This window comes from Micropterus salmoides, unplaced genomic scaffold (assembly GCF_014851395.1).
Source record: "Micropterus salmoides isolate LMB-PRFRI ecotype aquatic unplaced genomic scaffold, ASM1485139v1 Ms_hic_scaffold_8, whole genome shotgun sequence".
Lineage (NCBI taxonomy): Eukaryota > Metazoa > Chordata > Actinopteri > Centrarchiformes > Centrarchidae > Micropterus > Micropterus salmoides.
The window spans coordinates 18665512-18689675 of NW_024044570.1; the positions used below are offsets into that span (position 1 = coordinate 18665512).

General features: G+C 41.2%; 2 protein-coding genes across 6 annotated transcripts in view; one reads left to right on the forward strand and one right to left on the reverse strand.

The window, feature by feature from the left end:
• Positions 1 to 8324, forward strand: part of LOC119894176 (FERM domain-containing protein 5) — a 63108-nt gene extending 54784 nt beyond the window's left edge. For 3 of the 4 annotated variants that reach the window (XM_038706752.1, XM_038706753.1, XM_038706754.1), the window contains exon 14: positions 2875 to 8324. In XM_038706752.1, the coding sequence (XP_038562680.1) occupies positions 2875 to 3461 (587 nt within the window). In that variant the 3' untranslated portion in view covers positions 3462 to 8324. The remainder of the gene's footprint in view (positions 1 to 2874) is intronic. The other variant, XM_038706755.1, reaches the window with a different exon arrangement.
• A 98-nt stretch (positions 8325 to 8422) lies between these two features.
• blm (BLM RecQ like helicase) lies at positions 8423 to 23682 on the reverse strand. Of its 2 annotated transcripts, XM_038706238.1 has the most exons (22): positions 23319 to 23682; positions 22567 to 22627; positions 21846 to 22476; positions 21589 to 21724; positions 20247 to 20344; positions 20015 to 20129; positions 18941 to 19599; positions 14459 to 14635; positions 14245 to 14363; positions 14031 to 14144; positions 13720 to 13818; positions 13481 to 13629; positions 13275 to 13381; positions 12640 to 12800; positions 12296 to 12491; positions 10337 to 10527; positions 10088 to 10232; positions 9767 to 9966; positions 9485 to 9680; positions 9259 to 9381; positions 8964 to 9168; positions 8423 to 8838 (listed from the first exon to the last, which is right to left on the reverse strand). In XM_038706238.1, the coding sequence occupies exons 1-22, from the start codon at positions 23411 to 23413 to the stop codon at positions 8736 to 8738; spliced, it is 4080 nt and encodes a 1359-aa protein (XP_038562166.1). In that variant the 5' UTR covers positions 23414 to 23682; the 3' UTR covers positions 8423 to 8735. The 2 variants fall into 2 exon arrangements, with proteins under 2 accessions (XP_038562166.1, XP_038562165.1); XM_038706237.1 differs by having other exon boundaries at positions 21846 to 22627.
• Between the last annotated feature and the right edge of the window lie 482 nt (positions 23683 to 24164).

A 24164-nucleotide genomic window follows, 5' to 3' on the forward strand; every position in this document is an offset into this window, starting at 1 on the left:
AACACCATGCTTCACCAGGCCTAAGCAAGCAACAAATCCCCTAGCGGCCATGGAAGTGCCAAGGGCATAATTTGTTTTTTTTCTCAAAATGTCACATGTTCTTTAGAGGCCTTACAGTGAGCATGGTATTGTTTACATGTCATTCTCTTTCACTGAAACACATAATTTGTTGTTTCAGTACTATCCAGGAAGCAGTTATAATCCCACTCTTCCGATACAATGATGGATAATGGTGTTATTGCAACAACCAAGCTGGCACAACATTTTTAATGGATCAGGGAACCATTAGTCCTATTTGTGAGAACTCCTCCCCTTCTTGAGAAAACACACACACACACACACACACACACACACACATACATGCTTACTGTAAAACGAGCCATTTGACCCAGTTCATGCTTACAGTGCCAGCGGGGCGTGCTGCAGGTGTGTGCGTCAGTCAGCCTGCTCCACTTCAGTGCAGGGTTTCAGAGCTGTGTGTATGAGCAATTGTGTATTTGTTGTGCCAACACAGTGGCCGCTAAAGTCACACATTCAGCCCACCTGCAGGCCCGGAAACAAAACAGGTGGCCTCACTTCCGCTGTTACTGAGATGGATGCAGCAGGCATACTATCCTACATGGCTCTGGTTAAAACCAGCAGGCAGACGCTTTGGCCCTGTTTGTCCCTGTCTTTCAAGTACATCTCTTTGTACACTGGGATAAATAGAAGTCAGAAGTCGGAGTTCAAGAGAGCCATAAGAGCTTCCCACCCCCAGGGTGTGCTGACTGGGTATCTTACAGTGGTATTAATACCCTAGCTGAAAATAGCCTAGGTCTTCTACTCCATGTATGTCACTGGCCTGGGTGGGGCCGCACCAAGCCAGACTGCTGCAGAAAACCACCGTTTTACCTCGCACACTCCTCCCCTGCATACTGCAACTAAGGCAGAACTCTTTGGTCTAATACACACACACACACACACAGTGAGACTGTGGCCTGGACTCCAGGACAGGGACCATAAGGACGGGATAAACACGTGCATGCTGTAGCCATGGTGAAATGTCTGATCCGTATCACCACCCGGGTGAACGTCCACCTGCGTATGATCAACCACTGCTACCGGGATGTAAAGGTTCGCGTGCTAAGCCTGGGGCCTCGCATGCTGGGCAAGGCCCTGGGCGTCCTGCCCCTCTACCCTGCCCTGACGGGGCAGCAGGAGTCTACCAGCGTCACCCCTCTTCCTGGCACTCCGCTGCCCTGTGTTCAGCAAAGCAACCCTCCAGGTAAACTCACCACAGGGCCAGCCAGGGGTGTGCTTTACATGGACGTACCAATGGCTTTCTCAATTTTAAATCTGTCTCTGCCTGGTTGGTGGTTGTCTGTGTCCCCTGGAAGTCTCAGTAATTGGACAGGCATGTTTGATTTTTCTTTTCTTTTGTTGAGTGCATTTTAGAAGGGAGGAGTCTTTATGTAGCTGCTATATTAGGTTCAAACCAGTACACATTATTTCAAGCGGTATGGTGTGTTTATTTGGTGTATGTGCTTCTTTTAAAGCTACGTTATAGTGTGCAATGCATTTTCTGCTCTGTGAAAGGCTGAGGCAGATCAACACTGAGTAAAGATGGGAGCAGAGGCTTAGACGCTGGACATAATCTGTCATACCCATCCTGCAGTTTTAAAAAAAGTCCTTTTCATGATTTGCTTCCTCATCAAAAGCTGAATTTTAATCCCTTCTCTTTATCGTGAAGGTGTAATGTTGCCGCCTTGACACTCTGGAGAATGTGATATCGTCAGCAAAGGGCTCAACCACAGCTCATCTCCGCTGACATATACAAAGCAGTGAGGCTCTCACATACTGTACTGTAACTTCAGCATGAACTGTACAGTTGTACAGTAACAGTAAACAATATTTGTCGTGCCTTGAAGCTAACGCATTGTTGAATAGTTTTGGACAGGTATAAATTTGTCTCAGATCTTGCCATGTTATTTCTACCGAGGTAGCTGCTGTACTGTACTCCCTTTAATATCTACAGTTGCATAAGACCACCGTGGGCGATGTTGCATTGGTACATTCATTTGTTTGGTGTTTATCTGCTAAAAACAGACATTCCTGGCTTGTTATTTATCCAATAGACAAAATTACAATCTCAATATTGGATTACATATACTGTAATAGAAGATTTTATCCAGATAGCTCACTCCCAGTTGTAGGTTAAAATATTTTTGTGCGCCATTTTTGTTTTAGTGTGATTTAATAAGGAAGGAATCTTTGGGTGTGTTGTTGGGTGCTGATGCAATCAGATTGATTATACATTTTCTACAGGCATTTAAGCATAAGTCAGCATTCTATCTTAAAACAACACACATGTAATATCCAAAGTGAGATTGCGATGTAACCTATAGCATCAGTTTGTTTAGAAATTGGGGCTCAGAAAGTGCTAGTAGATAAAGAGAGGATGTTTTATCAGGAAGTAGGTTTGGTTTATTTTATTGTTTCTAAAGTATACTTTGGGTTTCTTCACTCTGCGGTTGTTGAATGAGATGCACACTTTCCCATAGCGGGTGGGACGTGATGATTTGTTCCATTAGAGCATTCTGTACAATGACAATACTCCCCCCTGTCTGCTTTACTCTGGGGAAAGCATGATCAGATTTCTGCTCTCAAGTTGGAGACAGTGTGTCTGTGCTGCGTAACAGACCTCTGAGCATTTACAGCCAGAGCTGCAGTATGCTGTGTCTGTGAACGCCACTCTGCTATAGAGGATGAATGTCCACATGACGTCATGTTGGTAATCTTTTTCTTTTTCATGCTATTAAATGTGTGTAATAAACCTTTCTTCCTGTCTGTTTCCCCCCTCCTCTTCTTCCTCCCTGAACCACTTCACTTCACAAGGTCTAGAGTCATTGCGTGACAGTGCCCATTCTACACCGGTGCGTTCAGTGTCCCACGGGGAATCTTTCATGCCACGCTCCCGGAGCCAGGCCACAGACGCCAGCGAGAGGACTGCGGTGATCTCAGACGAGGCCTACAGCCCCTCCATCAGCGTCCTGCCCACCCCGGTAGCCGAGCACAGCATGGAGCTGGCCACTTCTCGCCAGATTAACGGTGCACCTTGCAGCATCGAGGAGGAGAAGGAGTCTGAGGCAGGCACCCCCATGCGCGGGGAGGGGGTTGATTTTGGTGCGGACGGTAGATCTGCACAGGAAGGTGCAGGAGGGAACTCAACCCTCAGCGAGGTGGAACAGGTGAATAAATTTGTCTTAAGTGTCCTCCGTTTGCTCCTTGTGACCATTGGACTCCTCTTTGTCTTGCTCCTCCTCCTCATCATCCTCACTGAGTCAGACCTTGACATTGCATTTTTACGTGATATCCGCCAGACCCCCGAATTTGAGCAGTTCCATTACGAATACTTTTGTCCCCTCAGGCGGTGGTTTGCCTGCAAGCTCCGCTGGGTGGGCGGGTTGCTCATTAACAAGTGAGAGTGAGGTCGTAGAGTTCGTAAGCCCATTCGGGGGTCTGAGATGACGGTTAAGACTCCGGAGTGATGGAGGGCAGCTTCGTCCCAACCATGAACCCTGCTTCTCTCACCATCCTCCTGCAGGCATACAGCTTGGACCACTCCTGGTAACACCGGGGCCCAGGATCTCTCTTCCCCTCCTCCACTTTGAGTTAACCCCCCAACCACCTCCTCGTTTCGCTTGTTTTCGTCCTCTTTTTTTTTCCTACAAAGTCAGAAGACATGTTTTGCATTTTTTATTTTTATTTCAAGTCATTTCAGGTATTTTATTTTTTCAAATAACACAAAGGAAATTTTTTTTAACTGAAATCAAAGAACTGAAGAATTTTAAACAGTTCCTTTTATAGGAACGGAAGATTTTGTTGCAACAGATGAACGTTGACATCATTTATTTATTACTTTTAAACATGTATTTGCATAAGAAAAGGTGAAGAGGTGATGGAAAGTAATCGAGGAAGTTGATTTGTCATTAACAAATGAAGATGGAAGTGAGTTATGTTAGAGTCGATAGGGTTGATGCTGTGAAGTATACTCTATGTGAGGCAAAGTAGTGTAACATCTTTTGATATTGATTCATCCCCATCAGACAAACAGAAGATTCACCTCATCAGGAAAAACAGAACAACCTGACGGGAAGTGACTGAATAGTGAAGGTTCATGAGAGAGTTCAGAGAATAGATTACCAAATGCCTTGTTTTGAGAATGTCGATGTCTGTTGGCAGTTTTGAATTTTGAGGATAGTTTTAAGACACAATTACACTTTAGTATACATGGGTGTACAAAGTAAACTGGCGAAGGTCAAAGTTGTTTTTTCTAACATTTTCTAAGGATACAGTAAAATAAACCAGAACCAATAGTGTTATGTGACCCAGTAGTGTCAGATGCGTTTAGAGAAATATTCATGGCGAGCAAAGATTCACTGGCATCAATAGATAATAGTCTAGATAGATGTGCAATGCTCATATGGTTTAATAATTAAGTACTTTTGAATGTGCTCATTTGTTCAGTTGTTCTCTTATTTCTCCAATTAATTTGATTTGCATTCTTTCATCAAGTTGAAATTCAATGAATTTCAATAATTTCTTTGTATGAAGAGTTTATGATTTATTTTGGTTTCATCAACCTTGCTCTTAGGTTTATGTATCATACTATATTATTATTATTATTAGAATAAGAATAATGATGTACTTTTTGTACAAATTAGTTTGTTTCCTAATATATATTGACAGGTTTTTCATGTATATTTTAACAGAACTGAAATGTTATTTTGTTATGGAAGATTAAATTATACCTTTTTTAGCGCTGTGTTTCAAGTAAGGTCCGAAGAATTTATAGAAATGTGGAAGGGGGAGGGGCTAAAAGAAAACAGGGTTTTTATCCAGATCCACTCAACACTGATCACACCTCATTGCTCCACCAGCAGTGAATCAGCCTTCAACATGTATTTTTACAGAATGGCATCTGGAGGTATCATTTTTACCATCACAAATACCAAATAATCCAAAAACACATTTTCACTTTTCATAACTTTGCCACATCTTGTTTTACTTGAAGAGTTTGGAGAGATGACTGTGAGCCTGACCGATGCACACGGCATATCTTCACACTAAAATGCATTTACAAATGTATGAAACAAACAAAACTAGAGCTGAAACGATTAGTTAATCGATTGACAGAAAATGAATTGGCAGCTATTTTGATAAATAAATAAATTGTCACATAAATCGTAACAATTTCTGTTTTTTCGGCATTTCCATTTCTGCTTTTCTCTGCTGTTTTGTCACTTTGGGTTCTGAAAAACGGAGAATAATGGGCAATTTTCACTATTCTCTGACATTTTAATTTTTTTTGGACTGTTAATCGAGTAATCTAGAAAATAATGGGCAGATTAGCCGATAATGAAAATAATCGTTAGTTGCAGCCCAAAGCAAAACACTTTACTTCACTAATAAATTAAAAATGAACAGTTAAATAGGACTGGAAACAGAACCCCTTTTGGTGAAGGTAACAACGGAGATTTCTTGACAAAACTATGATGACAGTTCCTGAGGTACCTCATGCACTTTTTTCTGAATTTTGTACTTCAGTTACTTTCTTCCCTTAATTTTCATATCAGCCAAAATGAAAGCAGATACCAACATATCTGTGATAAGCCAATATCGGCGAATAATACCTCTTAGATTTGTCGTCAGGCTCTAGACTCTTCTGCCTCACAGCTCCAGGGAGCAATAACTGTCACGGCTGCTGGATTCTGGGTAAAATCCGTTTTTGTTTTTTTCTGTTTTATTGCGTGTCTACCTCCTGTACCAAGTGCAGGTGTAAGTGTGTCTGTGTGATAGGAATGGAAACAAGATTCAAGGTGATAGGGGTGGAGGTTTAGACAGAGAGGAGTAAAAAAAGTGAATTTTTCATCTTTTGCAAAAGGCGAGAAGGAGTTAGAGGAAGGAAAAAAAGAAAAGTATGAAATGAGAGTAGAGAAGAGCGAGGGATTTCAGAGGCCTCCGAGAGAGGTCGAGGTGATCAGTCTGCTTCTTGGAAAGTGGGATTTTAAGAAAAATTGGGAATGGAAGACACTTGGTGACTCATCACTCTAATGGCTGTACAGGGTTGCTTGTTTTAAGGCCTGCTATTTCAAACGCCACACTCTCATACCAGCACCTGCAGCTGCTCCACTGAAGGCTGAATGGTGCTACCTACTTTGTTTGCTCCTGTGTAATCTGAGCTTTGCTAAATTGTAGTCCTGACCACAGAGTAGCATGCACGTTGTTATTGTGGCTGGATCCACTCCTGTAGCTCATTATCTCCTACAAACCGCTGTTATCTGTGGAGGAGAGGGAGCAGCATCAAACCATTAGAGCTACGTTGGCAAGAAACCTGTCACATAAAGTGTAGGAGCTCATTTATGTCATGCTAATCATTTTTAACTCAGATAACAGCCAGAAAAAAAAATGATGATCCAGATGCAAAGATGAAGCACATTTCACCTAACAGCAGGTAGAGCAGGGCGGGTTGACTTTTTTTTTGGTGTATGATCATACTTCACATTTATTACTTCTTTACTGACATAAAGGTCGACATGACTGGCCCTGTCCAGCCAGGATGAGTTATTAGGACACCTTTTAAAGGTCAGTCGGCAAAGGTGTTTTTCATACATCTATCAGCATTATGTAGCTTCAGTGGTCTCTCTGAGCATGCACCAATTACATTTTTTTTAAAGGCAGCATTATTCAAGGAGCAATAATTAGCTGTGAGAGCAAAAATATGTTATTTAAAAACGTATACGAAAACCTAAGGAAGTCAAATATGTCCTTTCTGTTTCTAGAAAACCACTTACCAAAACTGCTGTTGTGCTGACTCTAACAATAATGTGACCACTGAGACACTTAGTTACCGTTGCATTTATGAATAGCCTAACCTTTTTTTATATATATAAAAATCTATTTTCCTTAGAGACCTCTTGTGTGGATGTTTGTTCTGCTGTTTTCTTTGCTGTTTCATTGTTAAGTGACGGATTGTTCCCTGTGCCTGGATCCTAACTCTGCAGTTTGGCAAAGATGAAGGAATGGAGAACGAAAGACACAACATCCATAACAACTGTACTACTGACTGCTCCATTCTTAAATTCCCCAGGCCAAGAGGGGAAAACAGTGTTCTCCTCTGTGTCGAACTGTTTGTAATGTACAGCAGGCAGCCCGAAATCTGTCTTAATTTGTCTCTACAGGCGTTTTTTCCTGTAACAAAGCTGACTTTTTTTTTTGCGATTTTAGTTGCCGTGTCATGTTTACATATTTTACAGTTCTTTTACCTCATGGGATATGGCTACAGTTCTGGCCAGATGTGTGACTTTTGATGAACGGGAATAACAATAAGTCAGAAACAGCTCGTCCTTCCCGGTAAAGCAGTAGTGAAGGTACAGCCTTGCAAAAAGCCCACAATGTGGTGCACTGGAAGATGAAGCATCTTGTGTTCAGTACACATGGGATGGACTCAATAACAGAAACACCCGCATGGTACACTGTAATTCCATATAACCAAGCAGAAAATCCCACATTTGTCAAATAACATTTTTACAAAGGCAGTGTCAGAGATGTTTCAGGTAATTTCTGAGGTATTTTGTGCCGTTATTGTATTGGGCTGAACTTTACTGTGAGGTGTTCTTGTTATTTTGTCTACTCCCTGTGTTTTGCTACACATTTTCAATCATCAATCATGTGTGATGCAATCATCAGATATCCTAATAGAAAAGTCTCAAGTTTCAAACATTGTCAATAGCTCTCCAGCAACATAATTTTGTAAGGTTTATGATAATTATGTGATGAAAAAGAATAACAAACAATTGAACTTTAATCAAAACCAAGTGACATACACAATTGGCTTCCTAAAATTTATTCCTGGCCAAAATCCCTGTGTGCCCATGTGAAACTGAAGGGTCAATAGATGAAACTAGCTATAACCGAGGACATCTTGATCTGCTTTTTGCCCATTTGCCTGCCTCCCAGTGGACAGACCCTTACATGACCGTGCATACACCTCAATAAGTGTTTATGCATAGCCATGTCTGGTGGTGTGTTATGAAGTCTGCATAGTTCTATCCTGGGATTGGAGATTGCTGTTTAATTACGTTATATATACAAGTATATATATATATAAATCCATGTGCCAAATCCAGTTCTTGTTCAGCCCGATCCATTCCGAACCCATGTTTGTACTGTAGGTAACCTTCTGTACAAGTCAGTATAAAATATTGTTTCTCTCCAATAGTCCCTTGTAACTGGTGCCATTAAATAAAACTATTCAAACTTGAAATAAACATTGATTAAAATGTTATGTGGCTCCCGGTTGCTTTGTGGTACAACACAAGTTCTGCTCAGCCTTTTCTTCTCTAGCAGAATAAAAATTGTAGACAAGTTGAAACAATGATCATAAAATTTCAATGAGTCTTTAATATAAAAATGGACAGTGAAAAATTTACATAACAACAATCAATATGAAATGCGGACACCATGACAGTAACTGTACAGAACATAAAAATACAATTTTAGCAGTTTCAATAAACAGTTGAGATTTAACAGACACAAACTTTACAACAATTACCGACAGATTGGTTTGAGTACTTTGCTGTCCTAGGAATTCAGATCCAGAGGATGGCACTAGTCCAAGTGTGAAAAGACTGGCTTTAAGAAGGGTCGCTGGTTGGTTTGAGGGATTGGGGCGGACAAGAAGCCTGGCCGCCTGCCTACTGATGCGTCCCCCGCTGAGCTCCTGGACCCCGGCCTGCAGCTTTGGATCCACCTCTGGAGCTTGATGATGACCATGATTTATTGCTGCTGTAGCCACGACTGAATCCACACAGCAAGACAGAAGCCAGAGGAAGAAAAGAGGAAATAAGGTTTCAGGTATGAAGCTTTCTGCTAAATATGATCCCAAACTAGTTGATGAAACATGAGACAAACACACTACTGACCCTTTGGAGTTGGTACTTGTGTTGCCATATGCCTTTCTCTTCTTGGAATACTTGAAGAAAGGAGCTTTCTTTCTCTTCTGTCCCTGTGCAGCCTGATTATGGAAGTAGGTGGAGGACTCAGTGTCGTCCTCGTCATTGTAATCTCCCTGTGAGCGTCCTCGTGTCGTGTCTATCCAGCCGTCTCCACCATCGTCAGTCTGCTCCTCTACAGAGATAATGGAGGTTAATACCACAATGTTTAGACTAAAAGAAAGTGAAGGATGTTAGGCACAAAAATTTGAGTTGGGTCCCTTACCAGGCAGCTGCCACTCAGAGTATTTCTGTAGGACCTGAATGACTTCTGCTCCATACTTCTCCAGTTTGTCTTCTGTCACACCATCAATTTGTAGGAGGACTTCGGGGTCAGAAGAAAGCTTCTCTGTTCATGTGAAAAAAAGTGTGACATGTTATAAAGTGCTAGTTGTTAAATGAGCTTTTGCAGCACTTAAAAAGACAGCCTTACTGCGTGTTTAAGAAATTACCAGCTATCTTTTTCAAGGTGGCGGTGGAGAAGATGTTGTAATAGTGAATGCCAAATGCTTTTCCCAGCTGCTTGCACAGATCCGTCAGCTCCTTCAGACACTGCTGGACCATCTCCTCTCTCTGGGAGACGTTCTTGGCCACAGCGGCTTTGTGTTTCCTGATGCTCGAAGCGCTCTCTGTCTCATAGAACTCCACCTGCAACGACACGATTGCCAGAGTGTGTTTAATATGCATATTTCTAGCTCCCCATGCTGCTGTTAAGGCAATCTATGTCAGGTTACCTGCATGCGCCCAGACAGCACGTTCATAGCTTTGGGTCCAGCAGAGATATAAGACACAGCTTGGCCGTTGTTAGTGATGTAGAGATCCTCCACCAGGATGTTGTCCAGAACCAGTTTTTTGAAGAGACGGTCAGCATTATGCCTCGAGTAGGCTCCTCCCATTCCGAACATTCCTGTCTGTATCTTGGCAGACTTAGACCCTGATAGAAAGACACGATTACCTACATTAAGACCACTCACAGACAACTTTTCATACAGCCATCATGCAATATTCACAGCTGCAGAATGCCTATTTACTGCAAGCATGTGCGCGTACTTTACCTATGAAGATGTCCACCAGCATATTCAGTGTCAGTCGGTTTTGCTGAGCAGTCTTGCCAAACCTTGCTCCGACTTTCTCGCAGTTCTCCTGGACAAACCTCACCACCTTCTTCACATCTTCAGTGACATTTCTCATCTTGTATTGCTGCACACAGGAATATTCAAAACATTGCTGATTGATTACAAATGGCCAGGTAGGTTCTTGAATTTGTAATGAATAAAGAAAGACGCGGACAGAAAGATTCCTACGTTGGGTTTGGAACAGTTGTCACAGCTGACGTCTGCGTGCTCCTTACAGAAGCTTTTGTTGAACTTCAACTCCCCGAAGTATGCGAGCAGCTGAATTCTTCTGCACTCCATCACGTTCTCACAGAAGTGCACCATGCTGTGTAGGTTGTTGAAATGAGTCGACTTGGTGTGTCTGTCACCTTCTCTGTCCACTGTGATAAATAAATAGTCTTATATACAGGTGCTGGTCATATAATTAGAATATCATCAAAAAGTTGATTTATTTCAGTAATTCCATTCAAAAAGTTAAACTTGTATAATGTATACATTCATTCCACACAGACTGATCTATTTCAAGTGTTCATTCCTTTTAATTTTGATGATTATAACTGACAACTAATGAAAACCCCAAAATCAGTATCTCAGAAAATTAGAATATTGTGAAAAGGGTCAATATTGAAGACACCTGGTGCCACACTGTAATTTAGTTCTGTAGGCTACACAATCATGGGGAAGACTGCTGACTTGACAGCTGTCCAAAAGACGACCATTGACACCTTGCACAAGGAGGGCAAGACACAAAAGGTCATTGCTAAAGAGGCTAGGCTGTTGACAGAGCTCTGTGTCCAAGCACATTAATAGAGAGGCGAAGGGAAGGAAAAGATGCGGTAGAAAAAAGTGTACAAGCAATAGGGATAACCGCACTCTGGAGAGGATTGTGAAACAGAACCCATTCAAAAATGTGGGGGAGATTCACAAAGAGTGGACTGCAGTTGGAGTCAGTGCTTCAAGAATCACCAAGCACAGATGTGTGCAAGACGTGGGTTTCAGCTGTCGCATTCCTTGTGTCAAGCCACTCTTGAACAAGACACAGCGTCAGAAGCGTCTCGTCTGGGCTAAAAGACAAAAAGGACTGGACTGCTGCTGAGTGGTCCAAAGTTATGTTCTCTGATGAAAGTAAATTTTGCATTTCCTTTGGAAATCAAGGTCCCAGAGTCTGCAGGAAGAGAGGAGAGGCACAGAATCCACGTTGCTTGTAGTCCAGTGTAAAGTTTCCACAGTCAGTGATGGTTTTGGGTGCCATGTCATCTGCTGGTGTTGGTCCACTGTGTTTTCTGAGGTCCAAGGTCAACGCAGCCGTCTACCAGGAAGTTTTAGAGTACTTCATGCTTCCTGCTGCTGACCAACTTTATGGAGATGCAGATTTCATTTTCCAACAGGACTTGGCACCTGCACACAGTTTCAAAGCTACCAGTACCTGGTTTAAGGACCATGGTATCCCTGTTCTTAATTGGCCAGCAAACTCGCCTGACCTTAACCCTATAGAAAATCTATGGGGTATTGTGAAGAGGAAGATGCGATACGCCAGACCCAACAATGCAGAAGAGCTGAAGGCCACTATCAGAGCAACCTGGGCTCTCATAACACCTGAGCAGTGCCACAGACTGATCGACTCCATGCCACGCTGCATTGCTGCAGTAATTCAGGCAAAAGGAGTCCCAACTAAGTATTAGTATCGGGAGTGCTGTACATGCTCATACTTTTCATGTTCATACTTTTCAGTTGGCCAACATTTCTAAAAATCCTTTTTTTGTATTGGTCTTAATATATTAATATTCATTTTCGGGGATACTGAATTTGGGATTTTCATTAGTTGTCAGTTTTAATCATCACAATTAAATGAAATAAACATTTGAAATATATCAGTCTGTGTGTAATGAATGAATATAATATCCAAGTTTCACTTTTTGAATGGAATTACTGAAATAAATCAAATTTTTTATGATATTCTAATTATATGACTAGCACCTGTATACAGTTGTCATTTGGAAAGTGAACATGCTCTGAATGATTTTACAGGCTTGACGATAGGATGAATAAATACTCCATATATAGTATATACATACACAAATCACAAAACTAGAACGATCCATTAAACTTTTGCCTGCAAGAAGAAAGGTCTATATTATGGCCACATACTGCTGATAATCCTCTTGATGCGGTGAACGTCGGTGTAGGAGTAGAAGAGAATACAGTGAGAGATCTCTCCATCTCTGCCAGCTCTCCCAGACTCCTGGTAGTAACCCTCCACTGACTTTGGCAGACTGGCATGGATCACATAGCGCACATCAGGCTTGTCAATGCCCATGCCAAAGGCTATGGTGGCACAGATGACCTGGCAGACAAAGAGAAACAGTGAAACAGGAGCAATGTGCACTCTAAGACATTTAAACAGCTACTGCTTTATTTTTATGCTAATTTCTTTGTATCCAGTACTATCTAGTAATATTTATTTAATAACAGTGATGCAGTGGTGACCTCACCTGGCAGCCGTCCTGATTGATCCACTTGGTCTGCACATATTCTCTGTCACTGTCACGCAGGCCTGCGTGATACGACAGAGCTAAAATCCCTGCTCTCTGCAGACTCTCAGCCATGGCATCACAGTCATTGCGGGACAGGCAGTACACAATGCCAGAGTCACCTGCAGCATGCAGAGACGCAGGTTAATAATCAATACACACATTCAGAGGGAGTTTATATTCACTGAGAAAATATGCCACACCGGTATCATTAAAAAAAAAAAGGGTCATTCTTTCATTTATTACAAAGCTACTTGAAAGCAATTAGTCATTCGACAAGGTTTTAAAGTTATTTTTGATACCATAAGTTTAAAAAAATATTCTTTCTTGCTTCCATTAAAAAAAGTCCTAAATCTGTAGTAACCACAGAGGAACATTCTTTCTGACCTGAGGTGTCAGAAATTAACTGACTAGACTCCACTATCTCCACTTTATATCATATCATATTAGACTGATGATTTCTGACTAACTGTCCCTTTAACATTATTCAGATATGACAGGCAGACATCAGACTGTGCTCACATATAAATAGTGTTGAATTTTCCACAGTTTTGGCAGTGTTCTGAAAATAACAGATCAGAAAATGAATTATTTACGGGGGTAGTGCTTCTTGATCCAGGTGATGCAGTCCTCATCAACCTTTTTAGGTTTCTTGGGCAGCACGGCATACTTCAGGTTTGTTCTGTTGAAACTCATGGTAAACCTGAAAATATATTAGACGGAATGAATGAATTTAATAATATTAAAAAAACTAATTTAAAAGAAATCTTGAGAGAGATAGAGGCTGAGGTGGGGCACGTACACCTGCGGCCGAGTCATATTCAGTTGGTTGAGGATGTCTTTCTGAACACGGGGGGTGGCGGTGGCTGTCAGGGCCATCATCGGCACATTGGGGAACTTCTGACGCAGTTCATGCAACCTCTTGTAGTCTGGCCGGAAATCGTGGCCCCACTGAAAGATTTTATTTCACAGGAGGATTTTCAGTGGCTGTTGCAAAAATAAAAGCATACTGCAGATTGTGTATAAAGCAGAGGAACACACCTGACTGACACAATGGGCCTCATCTATGACAAACCGGGCTAAAAGGCGGCGCTCGTACAGGTTCTGCAGGGCGGAGATCAGCCTGTTACTTGCACTCACCTAGGGGAGAAGAGAAGATGCATCAGTCTTGAGTAAAAATCATCTGTATCTAAGGATAAAAGCAGCTAATTAAATATTATCCAAGGATAAATATGACCTGGAAGACTGAGAATCTTCATAGACATACAAGTTACTGCTAACGTTATTTATAGCAAACAAGAAAACACACTTACAGGTGCCAACATTAAGAGTGTGATTCATCCACTTCTCACCTTCTCAGGAGTGACGTAGAGCAGTTTAATGATGGGGTCTTTCCTGGAGAGCTGCATATAGATCCTCCCTGTTTCAGTGTCACTTTTATCACCAGACAGGCTTGTTGCTGGGATCTGAAATGTGGGACATTACAAAAAGACGACACATATCATAATGTCATACTTTATACTTTTACTACTGTTGCTCTAGACAAGCAGGGGTAAACATACTTACATCCAGTGTAGTGAGTTTCTGGACCTGGTCTACAATGAGTGATTTAAGTGGGGAGATGACCACAGTGACTCCTGATGACACGCAGGCAGGCAGCTGGTAGCACAGGCTTTTACCCCCGCCTGCAAACGCATCAGTTACAGAGAAATGGGGATGTTCTTACTGCACTTGACATGCTGAATCTGTTTGTTTTAGTAACTTTTCATTCATTACTAACCTGTGGGCATCAAAACAAATGTGTCTTCTCCCTGAAGGGTTGCATTAATTGCTTCAAGTTGATTGAACCTGAATTGATGAAGACCAAATCTCTTGTGAAAGATCTTCATCATCTCCTGAGAGTGGGGGAAGTTGAACCCTCTGAAGCGGTCATGGGCCGGGTTCCGGAAGGTGGGTTCTGCAATGGAAAACATTAGAGCTGACTCATTAAAATTTAGCAGAAGAAGCATCAAGCTACTACATAAATTCTCAAAATAAGGACCTGTAATTATGTCAGGTATTTATCAATTCAGAATCACACTTGAGAAATATGCTGAGGGTCAAACAAAGACTACTTAGTAATCCTACTCATTTAAGATATCTAAGGCTGCAACTGCCAATTATTTTCATTACAGATCAACCTGCCAATTATTTCCTCAATTAATCACTAATTGTTTGTTTAATAAAATGGCACAAAATAGTCAAAAATGCAAATCTAAATTCTCTAAAGCCCAAGTTGACATATTTAATTACATTCAATTTGACATTCTTGCTAAAAAGCTCTAATGATCTCTCGTTTTTACAACATTTCGTAAAATTAAATCAGTGGTGACATCTTGTAGTTTTAGTGTGCAATTAATAATAATAATCTTTATTTGTAGAGGACTTTTCAAAACAAGTTACAAAGTGCTACAGGTGTAAAGACAATAATACACAAAAGACAATACAAAAAAAACAATACATGATAAAAGCAAGAAAACATTGAAAAGACTAAAATACAGATTAATATAAAAATACAATAAAATAAAAGGGATAAAATAAAGTCAAATAAGATCGGGAAAGGCTCTCCTATAAAAGTATGTTTTAAGAAGGGACTTAAAAGAGTTCACTGACTCAGCCGACCTGATTTCCTCGGGCAGGCTGTTCCAGAGCCTCGGGGCCCTGACAGCAAACGCTCTGTCCCCTTTAGTTTTCAGTCGAGACTCTGGAACAGACAACAGACCTCTGCCCGAGGATCTCAAGGTACGTGCTGGTGTGTATGGGACTAAAAGGTCAGAAATATAACAAGGCAGAGGCCATGAAGAGCTTTAAAAGTGATCAGTAAACTTTAAAGTCAATTCTAAAACATACTGGGAGCCAGTGTAATGAAGCTAAAATAGGAGTAATGTGTCATATTTCTTAGTTCTGGTTAAAAGCCTGGCAGCTGAGTTCTGGACAGTCTGGAGTCGATCAGTAGATTTTTGGGTTAAACAAGTGAAAAGGCTGTTGCAATAATCCAGGCCTGATGAGATGAAGGAGTGTAAAATGTTCTCGGTGTCCTTAAAAGTTAACATAGATCGAATTTTTGCTATATTTCTAAGTTGATAAAAACATGATTGAACAAGCTTTGTGGTGTGCTGCTCGAAATTTAAATTACTATCAAACCAAACACCAAGGTTCTTTGCAACAGGCTTAATGTGATTTCCAAGGGAACCAGTAGATGGCAGTATTTGTTTTCCCATCTGCTGGACCCAATGACCAGGATTTCGGGTTCCGTCTGAGTTCAGCTGGAGGAAATTATTTGACATCCATTTTTTAACTTCACAAAGGCAGTTGTTAAGTGCAGCTGTTTGGACACAATTCTTTCTAAAATCTTTGCAATAAAAGGCAGTTTTGAAATTGGTCTAAAATTATGTGGGGGGAGGGATCTAAACCAGGTTTCTTTAAAAGTGGGTTCACGCAAGCCGTTTTAAAATAATCAGGGACACAACCAGTAGATAGGGAGCTGTTAAAAACAGAGATCAAATGGGGCCCAACAAAATCCATTACTTTCATTAAAAACTTTGTAGGTATTACATCAAGTAGGCTGGAGGACACTCTCATTTGTGATACTGTTTTTAAAAGCTCAGACAAGTCGATGGGATAAAACTGGTTAAAACTCTCTTGTTGCTGGTGAGGGACCTCTGAGTAAGGTAAGGGGTAATAGAGGCTCTGATTGACACCACCTTATTGGTAAAATAAGATAAAAACAATTCACACCAGGTTTCTGTCTTAAACAGAAACCTGGGATTGTGTTTATGTGTAGTAATGAGTTCAGAAAAATAGTGTGTCCTCGCATCCTTTAAATTAATAAATCCTTCAGACTGAGGTAATGGACTTGGAGACTGGAATTCAGTAAGTTCTGATAAAAATCCTCCAGGCGGTTTTGGGGGATGATAAATTATAACAAATATGACATGTTGCAGCCTCCAAGTTTAAGAGTGAGAACTTCAAAAGGAGTTAAATTCATCACAGCGTACTTGATGACATTTAAAATTTTTCCTATACACGCTCACTAGCCCACCACCACGACCACTGACCCTCGGTTGACTAAAACAATCATATTGAGGCGGACACAGTTCAGCTAGCTGGCTATAGTCATTCATTTGCAACCAGGATTCAGTTAAAAACATAAAATCTAGATTTGCAGATAAAATCATTTAGGATAAAAGTCTTACTTGACAGAGATCTCACATTGAAGAGAGCCATTTTAAATGAGTTTGTTCTGGGTGCTGGAGTTGGTGCAGTTGTCCTAATCCTTTTAAGATTACTATGATTTCTGTGTGATGTGCACATTTCGGTTTACTGTCTATGCGTGATGATGACAGGAATAGAAGTCTTTGGAACAGCGCTGGGAGCAGACGGCTTTACATGCCAGCAGGTGGAGACAGTTGTTAGTGGCAGTGAGGCAGAGATCTGTTCAGTGACCGGTGGTGTGTCCAGGTGTGCTGCATGAATGATTAGGCATTCACGTAAGTCATGTGTGGAGGGCACCGCACCACATGCTGTATACGTGCAGCTAACATTTCTGAGCCCCGTTTGTTTGGGTGAAGTCCGTCTGTCTTAAAAAGAGACATTCTTTGCCAGAAAATATTAAAATTATCCACATAACACACCATGAGCCCTGCAGGCGGACTGGAGCCAGTCGTGGAGGCCAAGGAGTCTACTGAAGCGGCCAGCACCGCGACCGACTGTGGGAATGGGACCAGAGATAAAAACGGACTTTCCACACTGCTTTAAAAAGTTAAAAAGACGGTTCAAATCTGATTTTGTCAGCTCAGACTGCTGAAGAGCTGTGTCATTTGTTCCGACATGGACTATCACTCTTGTGATGGAGGACGGGAGCGACGGCATTAGGTCCTGGAGTTTTTTTTTAAATGTCAGCTGTGGTGGCACCGGGGAAGCAGTTAGTGGTAGCGTTAAAGAAATTGATGTTTCTGGTTATGGAGTCACCAATTATTAGTGTGGTTGGGGAGAAAAGGGGATGAGGAGATGCTGGTTGTGCGGTTCCAGAGCAGGACTGAGCAGAATCTGCTTCAACACTGCGTGCGGACTGAGGATGGAGTGTGTGAGCTGCCGAGTGTTGTGTTGGAGTAGCAGTAACAGACATGAGAGAAGGACTACCTGACGGTGCAGGGTAGAGACGGGCTCCGGAGCGTCTGAGCACAGCCTCCTTCAGGATCCTACATTAGGAAGTGGAGGTTTTTGACTGGGATGACGGTCGCCAATCAGGCCCAGCAGCAGACCGGCAGCCCAGCCGATCACACATAGCGGTTGGAGAGGCTGATGTGCGGAGGAGAGGCAGCCCCATCCGAGCCTCTCCTGCAGCCACGGACCACCACTTCAGCCCAGGTTGACTGATGCTTCGGAGTTGAGCAGGAAGAAAGCCTTGGAAGGGCAGAGGGGTCCCACAGCACAGTGTCCTGGATGTTAGCGGTTGCGCTAAGAGAAACAATCTGTTTGGCTTGTACTGAAGCCACATCCGTAAAGCCAGTTAGCAGGGAATCTTTCTCTTTGAGTTCCTCTGAAAGTCGTCGGATGTCTTCCATTAGGTCAGCAATCTTTTTGTTTGCTTTCTTGAGGAGTATGAAGTCCTCATGGGGCAGAGTTATCTCGGTTAGCCGGAGCATTGTTGGGATCAGTAGTGTTGATAGTGTTTTTACGGCCATCTAGCTTCAAATCCATGTCGGATGACTAAAATAACCCTTAACCCACATAAAACTTAAGTTAAAAACTTAAGTTAAATAAAAAGGGTATAAAAAATGTAACATAAAAGTGTGGATTTAAACTGGATAAAAGTCAGGTTTAAGACAGAGCTTCCGACAGGTAGCTATGGACGCCAACGTATGCACAGATCCACATAAATATAACACAAATATAACACATTCTAAGACCAACAGGTGTATCGGTTTTTAAGTTTATGTATGCTTTACTGCCAAACAGTATAAGAACTGTTCCAGCAGCCTCACTCAGATGAACACGTCCTACCTTATTTATTGTAGTACTTTTATCTTATCTACTGTGTGTGTTGTTTGTAAAACTGCGTGTCAAGATGGATGCCGCTACTGCACACCAAATCTACCCACAGGTACATAAATAAACCTCAGCCTGCAATACTCTGAGCATTTGGGACCATTAAAGACTAATTTTTACTGACAGATTTGACGAGCACAGTCCCAGATCGTTCCCTGCCATTCTAACTTACCAGGAGAGCAGATCTTTGAAGGCTTGGGAGCAGGAGCAGGCGTTGTTGGTTTCTTCTCCCATGAAGACTTGCTTGGTCCCCCCTCTTTCACTGTTGGAGTCACGGTGCCGGACGTTTGTCCCGACACTGACGGTTCATCAAAGTAACCAGGAATATCTGAGTCGTTGAAGTCATCTATGTCAAAATCGTCAATGTAAAAGTCATCTGGTTCTATGTCCTCTGCCGCTGTCGTGGTTACTGGGGTTTCAGGTTTGTTCTGAAAACCAGTTTCTGGCTTCTTGGGTGAGAAGAAGAGATCTGAACCATCCTGGTCTGTGCTTGTTTTCTTAGAGAAATTAAAAGATGGATTTGTGAGGCTGTGGGTTGATGGAGAGTCACAGATACTCTCACGTTCCACATACATGGTCCTGCTGTGAATGGGTTTCCCAATAATAATACTGTCAGAGTGATCAGAGTCGTAGTCCACAGAGATGAAAGAAGATCTCCTGATCGGAGGAGGCTTCTTGGAGTCCACAGGCACAGAGCTGCTAGATGACATAACACTCGACGTATCACAGCTAAAAGAAGATTTGTCTTTAAAGCTGGGTTCAGAAATCATAGTGCTGTCGGGCTGCTGCATCCTCAATGAACTGCCGCCACCAGTTGCAAGGATCCTCTTCCTGTGTGAAAAGAAAGAATCAGAAAAGCTTTTATTGCCAAGTAGTTTTTACACGTACGAGGAATTTGTTTTGGCGATAAGGTGCTACACGTAGACAAAGACAAACATACAGTTGACATAAATAAATGTAGAAATATATAAATATGGGATGATTGACAAAATATAAAATAATAGAAGAATAACGATTAACACTTAACAAACACCAAATATAAGCAATATAACGGGTGTGTAAAATGATGTGAAATTAAATAATATTTACATGTGCAAAGATATGCAGTATTTGAGAGGGAAGGGGGGAGTGTCAGTGAGCTACCCGGGCCTTGTTAATAAAAAAGGCAGGTGATTGCAATAATAGTGAGATATCATTCAAATACCATGAATAATATTAATGCTGTTTTTTACCCAAATATACACACCTTTGAGCCCTCTTCAGCAAAAGCTCACTTCCACAAGACAGAGCTATTAGCTCATGTTCAGGGATGGAATCGACCAGAGCACAAATGGACTCCATGATACTTAACAGTTGCTCATCTGTGACGCGATCAAAAGAAAGAAACAACAAAATTAATGAACGGAGACCAAGATTAGAGTCCTAATTTGATGACCAAAAATGTGAACAAGTTCTGGACAAATCAGAAAAACACCCACTTGTTTTGTCTAATGTGTGATCAGATTCATGTAGTGCTGTGACGGGTCCCTTTGATTGCACAGGACTGTATCTGCTTTCAGCATCAGCTGATTTAGATCTGTTTAAAATAAAATAAAAGTTATGCCCTTTTGCTTCCTTTTTATCTATTACAGTAAAACAAATTATATGAAGCATTAGCACTACAACTTTCCGCACAATAATAACTGTATCAAATACATATTACTTGTCAAAAGTAAAACGTATTTTGTTTTAACCAACGTGTACATCAACTGACATTTTCTTCAAATCAGTACACATAAGCCCAAAAACTACAAAAAACAGCATAGCTAAGGAGGTTCATGTTTACTACAAGAGTTTGGATGAAAAGCAATAGTGCACAGTTAGATGTTGGACTCTGCCTCACCACATTGTAGATAAAAGTAGACATTGTAAACTGCCTTGAGTTAGCCTGAGCTCTGATTTTAACAGAGAAAACAAGAAAAACCCAATTAAAGCCATAACTATGTTATGGCTGTGTGGTGAGATGTTAGCATAACATAAATTTACCATGTCACATGTCTAAATGCATCACTATTAACAAAGCTACTTTTGTATTGTGTTTCACAGAAAAACATTTCAGGATTATCTGAGATACTGCATATGAAAAAAAAGTTGTAAAAAGCCTTCTGTGGCTTGAAGTCTGATAAAATGCCTCAAGTAATGTGATGAGGTAGCGTCAGTTAGAACTGAAAACCAAAAGTTTATCATTTAAAAAAAATCTGGGGGTGAGGAGTTAGACAGAAACAGACCTCTGTAGCCCACTCCTCATCTCTGTTTTAAGGCCAGCAGCTAGAGGCTACATTAGCAGCTACTAGCAGAACAGACCTGAATCTCCAACCAAACTGTTGGCAGTTGAGCTGCATTATGGGCAATGTAGGCGCTAGTTTCAGACAAGGAAGGAGAATGTGTGGAATAAAAAATTATGATACATCAAATCGATTGATTTTTTTTTTAAAAACAGAGTGTAATGCTAAATCAGTGGAGTACTCTTAACAGTACAACTCCTGTGAACATACTGGTTTTGATTACAGAAAATACACATTTTAATTCTAATTCACTACGATGTATACAGGAACAATGGTAAGAAAAGTCATGTATAACTCCATAATATAATACACGTTAGTTTAGCCATTAACGTGTTGTTTTTGATGGATTTATTTATTAGTTAAATAAATGGAGAAAATATTGGGTTATGCTGTAGATTTCAGAACGTGACGGGTGTTTAAGGGAAAGTGATTATTTCAAAATGCTAGATATCGGCCTGATTAATCTGTCTATCACTAGTAAAATACATAGACTGACCTCATCTCCAATGCAGAAGTAGTGTAAGAGATCTCATCAGGGATCGGAGAAGGGGGAATGTAATCAAGGTCATCTTCAGGCTCTGAGTTGCCATCAAGCTCTATTACCTCAGGGTCAATCCATGTTTTCTTATCATCTAAAAAGTGCAAAAAGATATAGCATGTATTTTTTTAATAATGCAATGCTTCCCACACTATCTGAATATTCTCCCTACAATGTACAAATAAAATGCAAATGCGCAACAAGCAGTTTATTACCTTTCATTCCTTTAAAAGGCTCGAGCACATCGTTGTCCTCTTCACTATCACTCATGACAGCCTGAAGATGGGCAGGAGGACGTCTTCTGCTCATTTTAACTGGAGAATCCTCAAGTTCCCACTCTGCTGGGTCCTGGTTCAAACTAGGTCTGGGTGAAACTGCAGCTTTGTCAACACTGTGCTCCAGTTCATCTATTTTCATACAAGATAGTTCACTTCTGCAAAGATCATTCTTGCTTGCAGAACTGTTGCTTTCCTCTGGCGTCATAAGAGAGGCATCATGGTTTAGTTTCCCTGTGAATTGTGTTTTGTCTTCCCTGGGAGATGACAGTGGATTGGAGCTCTTCCCCGATACTTCAGATCTTACTGAGTCATTTTTTCCTTTGGCAGTAGTTTCAAAGTCATCAAAATCATCCCAGTCATCCATTGGGAATCCAAGAGATGCATCCAGACTTATGGAACTGCCTTGTGTGCCACTTTTAATCTGGTTGTCAGATTTAGTTGGACCAGACACTGCTGAAGGAGTCTGGCCTGCAGGAGCACAGTTACCTGTTGGGCTAATGGAGTCCGACTTGTCTTTTGTACTTACAGAGAAGAAGTTGTTGATTTGGGATTTTTGAGATCTCTCAAGCTTGTTTAAAAATGTCAAAGGAGATTTAGTCACCAAACTGTTCTTAGGGACATTGACATTCCTGTCTGTCAAAACACTAGTGCAGATTACCTTGGTCGGGACTGCCACCTTGGTTGTACCCGATGAGGACTTCTTTCTGAAAGAAAAGGCCCTGAAAAATAAAACCGGTGTGAAATTATGAAAACATACTGTGCCCATTAAACTTTAGATTAGATGATAAGAGGACAGTCAAAATCTTTTTGTGTGCTTTCAAAATTGTTTTCTATTAATTAGTATTTTTTCTTTGTATGTAACTGTCTGATAAATATCTGATGGTTACAACTGGCTCACTGACATATATAGAAAGACACATGGCTGATTTGTTTCTGAACGTAACATTTAATTGTGTGTTCTGGTACCATTTCCACAGCAGTTGCAGCAGCTGGAGCTACAGGATCTCAGGTCAAATCAGTAGTTACAAGTGATAACAGAGCAAATTATTATTATTATAGATTGACTTTAAAATTGTTAGGTGCATAGTATTACGTCTCCATTATGTCTCTAGAGCCTCCACCAGCTAGATCAATATTAAATGTGTTATGTGATAAATTCACTGTATTCATGATGAATTGTTCATATCGCGATGTGAAACTAACGTTAACTACCTTGTTCTGGATGCACGGGCCCCTGGTAATAAGCAAATGCATTTTTTTTTGTCTGTAATCTCTGACAAAGCTACCTTATTCCAGTTGCGCTAACGTTAATTACTAGCTAATACAGACGTCTGTTTATTATGTTAGCAGAGCTGACAGCTCAAAGCTAACTGTTAGCTTCAGTTATTTTCCTGCTCACGGTAAACTTACCCCGATTTGGGTTTAGCCAGAGACAACCTGGTCTGAGCCGCATTGCTGTGCCTCGCCAGCTGTTCCTTCAAGTTATTTTGTGGAAGAGTAGACATTGTTGGAGAAGAAGCTGAACTAGCGAGCGTTAGCTAGCTAGCAGTCCGAGCTAGGTTCACAAAGTTGCGGCGGCCAGTTTCTTCAGCATTGCTCGTGACACGGGATGAGCCAAGTGACCGGAGGCTCGCGCTGAGTTTGTCTCGCCGCGGGGTTGTAATTCAGTAAAGTTCATTAAACTCAGACAGTCTTATCTACTAATTTTACCCCAACATTTAGTTTCTGTATACGGCAGACAGACAACAGATTTAGCGCCCAGCCAACAAGCTGACTCCTTATTGGTCGAATCAGGAATGAGGATTCTGGGAAATGTAGTATTATGACATACCCGACCTCGTACAATACTACATTTCCCAGACTGTAAGTGAACATAAAAATGTGATCACTGCAATAATTCAGTGTACTGTTAATGTTAATGCTGGTCAATTTAAAATGATACTTTTCCATATGGATAAACCAAGCTCTTTCTGGACACATTTTCAACTACTGTAGCCTGCTAGGGCAGCATTACTGACCATAGAAATGTTTGAAATATTCGAATTGTACCACAGGTATGTTACTGGTAAGTTGTTGTATGTCCCTGAGGTAGTGGGGTGTTAAAACCTGCAAAACATGCAGAATTGTAAATCTGTGTTTTAAGCCATTTTAATTCTAAAAATTGGACCTGAGCATGTTTCAGTAGCCTATTTTACTAAGGTCTTTGCACCACAAAATGATTATAGGCAGGTCTTGACTGCTGCATTTAGGCTCACT